This window comes from Pongo abelii, chromosome 1, assembly GCF_028885655.2.
Source record: "Pongo abelii isolate AG06213 chromosome 1, NHGRI_mPonAbe1-v2.0_pri, whole genome shotgun sequence".
In the NCBI taxonomy this organism is placed as follows: domain Eukaryota; kingdom Metazoa; phylum Chordata; class Mammalia; order Primates; family Hominidae; genus Pongo; species Pongo abelii.
Genome location: NC_071985.2, coordinates 119,984,591 through 119,988,571, shown reverse-complemented (window position 1 = coordinate 119,988,571; position 3,981 = coordinate 119,984,591). Strand labels below are relative to the sequence as shown.

General features: G+C 38.7%; 1 protein-coding gene across 1 annotated transcript; it reads left to right on the top strand.

Annotated features, from left to right (window-relative positions):
• Positions 1–217: 217 nt before the first annotated feature.
• Positions 218–1,361, top strand: LOC100457396 (nuclear transport factor 2). The gene has a single exon (XM_002810416.5). The coding sequence runs from the start codon at positions 554–556 to the stop codon at positions 932–934; it is 381 nt and encodes a 126-aa protein (XP_002810462.1). The 5' UTR covers positions 218–553; the 3' UTR covers positions 935–1,361.
• Positions 1,362–3,981: the final 2,620 nt, after the last annotated feature.

Genomic DNA, 3,981 nt, shown 5'->3' with positions numbered 1-3,981 from the left:
AAATTGCTTTGACTCTTCTAGGTTCTTTATATTTTTATATCAGTTTTAGAATTAGCTTGTAAATTTCTACAAAAATCTTGCTGGGTTTTGATTGGGTTTACATTGAAGCTATAGTTTTAATTCTGGGAAAACTGATCTCTTCTCTTTTTTTTTTTTTTTTTTTTGACACGGAGTTTTTGCTCTTGTCGCCCAGTCTGGAGTGCAATGGTGTGATCTTGGCTTACTGCAACCTCCATCTCCTGGGTTCAAGATATTCTCCTGCCTTAGCCTCCCAAGTAGCTGGGATTACAGGCACCCGCCACCAAGCCTGGCTAGTTTTTTGTATTTTTAGTAGAGACGGGGTTTCATCATGTTGGTCAGGCTGGTGTTGAACTCCTGACCGCAGGTGATCCACCCCCCTCGCCCTCCCAAAGTGCTGGGATTACAGGTGTGAGCCACCACACCCGGCCTGAAAACTGGTATCTTAATATTCAGAACCACTCTGGGTTGCCGCCATGGCTGCCACCGTCGTGCCAGCCCCTCAGGTCTCCGTGAGGCCAAGTGACGCTCAAGAATGGGGGACAAGCCAGTTTGGGAGCCGATTGGATCCAGCTTCAATCAACATTACTACCAGTTATTTGATAACGATAGAACGCAACTAGGCACAATTTACATTGATGCCTCATGCCTTACGTGGGAAGTACAACAGTTCCAGGGGAAAGCTGTCATTGTGGAGAAGTTGTCTAGCCTTCCCTTCCAGAAAATCCAGAACAGCCTCACGGCGCAGGACCATCAGCCCACGCCAGATAGCTGCATTATCAGCATGGTTGTGGGCCAGCTTAAGGCGGATGAAGACCCCATCATAGGGTTCCACCAGATGTTCCTACTAAAGAATATCAACGATGGCTTTTGCACCAATGACATGTTCAGGTTTGCCCTGCGCAGCTTCGGCTGACCTCCTCTCAGCCAGGCACTAACACTGTTTCCTCCTCCCTTCTCTTCCCAATACTATTCCTACTCCTCCAGATGCTCCAAATATCATGCACAAATAAGCAGGGCAGCGGCGGGAGTGGGCGCAGTGTGCTGCTGCCACCGAGGTGTTTTGCATGATGTTTGGACGCTAGACTAGTTACATCTGACAGGAGAAGTTTGTGTTGTACCAGTGCGTGCCTTGGAAAGACTTAAGTAATGCAAAAGGTTGTCCTTTGTTTTTGTTTTTTTGGTTTTTTTTTTAATCTACTGACAGGTTGCTTTAGTAACCCAAAGAAGTGAAGGAGAAAGCAGCTGCCTCACCGCCCCGACATTGATTTGTTCAGATGTTTCAATGCCTTATGATACAATAAAACCAAACCAAACAAAACAAAAAACCAAAACAAAAAATTTTCTTTAAAAATTCAGTCTTCTGATCTATGAACATGGAAAATAATCTGCATTTATGTATGTTTTCTTAAAAATTTCTAAACAATATTTTATAGTTTTAGGTGCTCAAGTTTAGGTCTTGCAAATATTTTGTAAAACTTATCCCTAAGTATTTCATGTTTTTGATGATACAATGAATGGTACTGTGTTTTAAATTTCTATTTATAGTTGCTTGTTGCTAGGACAGTGTATAAACATACAATTGATATGTGTATATTGACCTTTTATCCTGTGATGTTTCTAAACATCCTTCTTGGTACCAGTAGCTTCTTAAAAGTTTCTTTTGGATTTTCTACATAGATAATCATGTTGTCTCTGAAAACGATAATTTTACTTCTTCCTTTCCAATTAGGAAGCCTTTTAGTTACTTTTCTTCCCTTATTTCAATGATTGGGACCTCTAGTACAATATTGGGTTTCTTTGTTTGTTTGTTTGTTTTTGTAGAGACAGGGCCTCGCCATGTTGCCCAGACTGGTCTTGAACTCCTGGACTCAAGTGATCCTCCCACTTCAGCCTCCCAAAATGCTGGGATTACAGGCATGAGCCATTGCACCTGGCCGTTATTCCAACATTGAATAGAAGTGGCAAGAAAAGACAATGTTGCTCTTGTTTCTAATTTTAGGGGAAAACATTCAGTCTTCACCATTAACTGTGTTATTAAGTGAAGGTTTTTCATAAGCATTCTTTATTAGATTGAAGAAATTCCCTTCTATTCCTAGTTTGCTGAGACATTTTATTATAAATGTGTGTTGAATTTTGTCAAATGCTTTTCTATATTTATTGACATGATCATATTGTTTTCTTTTTCTGGTTGAATAATATAATAAATAAACAATGTCAATTGTTGAATGTTAAACAAATTTTGCATAATTCTTGGGATAAACCCCATTTGAGCATGATGCATTTTCCTTATTATTTTCTTATTATATTGCTAAATTTGATTTGCTTATATTTTGTTAAGGATTTTTTTCATCTCTGTTTATGAGGGATATTGGTTACAGTTTTTTTTTCTTATAATATCTTTGTCTTTGTTTTGGAAACAGGATAATGCCGACTTCATAGTAGGAGTTGCAAAGTATTTACTTCTATTTTCAGGAAGAGTTTATGTGAGTTTGTACTATTATTTTCTTCAGTGATTGATAGAATTCACTGGTGAAGCCATCTGGCTGGGAGTTTTCTTTGTGGAAAGGTTTGTAATCAGAAATTCTAATTCCTTAATAATTATAATGAATATTCAGGTTATTTCTTCTTGAGTGAACATCAGTCTTCCTTTCAAAATAATTTTTCCCTTCCATCCAAGTTATTGAATTTATTGACATAAACTTGTACCATCTGTAGTGATGCTTCCTCTTTCATTCCTGATATTGGTAAGTCTGTCTTCTTTCTTTTTTTTCTATTCAGTCTGACTAGACGTTTTTCAATATTATCTTCTCAAATAATTGGCTTTAGAGTAATTGATTTCCCTACTGTCGAGGGCTTATTTCTTCTCTTTTTTTTTTTTTTTTTTTTTTTGAGATAGGGTCTCACTCTGTCACCTAGGTTGGAGTGCAATGGCAGGATCATGGCTCACTGCAGCCTCAACCTTTCTGGCTCAACTGATCCTCCTGCCTCAGCCTACTGAGTAGCTGGGACCACAGGCACATGCCACCATGCCTGGCTAATTTTTAAAATTTTTTTGTAGAGTTGGAGTCTTGCTATGTTGCCCAGGCTGGTGAGGGGGTCTTCTCTAATTATTTTGCTCATCTTTATTTTCGCTTCCCATTGCTTACTTTGGGTTTACTTTGCTTTTCTTTTTCTAGTCTCATGAGATGGAAACATAGATCACTGATTTGAGATCTTTATTCTTTTCTACTATAAGCATTTGATACTCTTAATTTCCTTGGATGCTTAACTGCTTCTCACAGATTTTGCTATATTGTGTTTTATTTTTATCCAATTCAAAATATTTTCTAATTGCCCTTGTAATTTCTTCTTTTACCCATAGGTCATTAAGAAGTGTATTTCATTTCCAAGTATTTGGAGATTTTCCACATATCTTTCTGTTATTGGGTTTACTAACATTATAGTCGAGGATATACTCTGTATGGTTTTATTTTATTTTATTTTTTGAGACAGGGTCTTACTCTGTCACCCAGGCTGGAGTGCAGTGGCTCGATCTCGGCTCACTGCAACCACCACCTCCTGGGTTCAAACGATTCTCCCACCTCAGCCTCCCAAGTAGCTGGGACTACAGGCACAGGCCACCACACACAGCTAATTTTTGTATTTTTTGGTAGAGATGGGGTTTCACCATATTGGCCAGGCTGGACTCCTGACCTCAAGTGATCCGCCCACTTTGGCCTCCCAAAGTGCTGGGATTACAGGCATGAGCCACCATGCCTGGCCATACTCTGTATGGTTTTAATCCTTTCAAATATATTGTGACTTATTTTTTGGCCCAGGGTATGGTCTATCTTGATAAATATTTTGTATTCACTTGAAAAACATATGTATTCTACTGTTGTTGGGTGGGTTCTATAAATTCAATCAGATCAAGTTGGTTGGTAGGATTGCTCAAGTATTTTATGTCTTGACTGTTTACTT

Bases quoted from the DNA above. Each gene is read 5' to 3' on its own strand.
- LOC100457396 (XM_002810416.5), top strand. From the start codon at position 554: ATGGGGGACAAGCCAGTTTGGGAGCCGATTGGATCCAGCTTCAATCAA.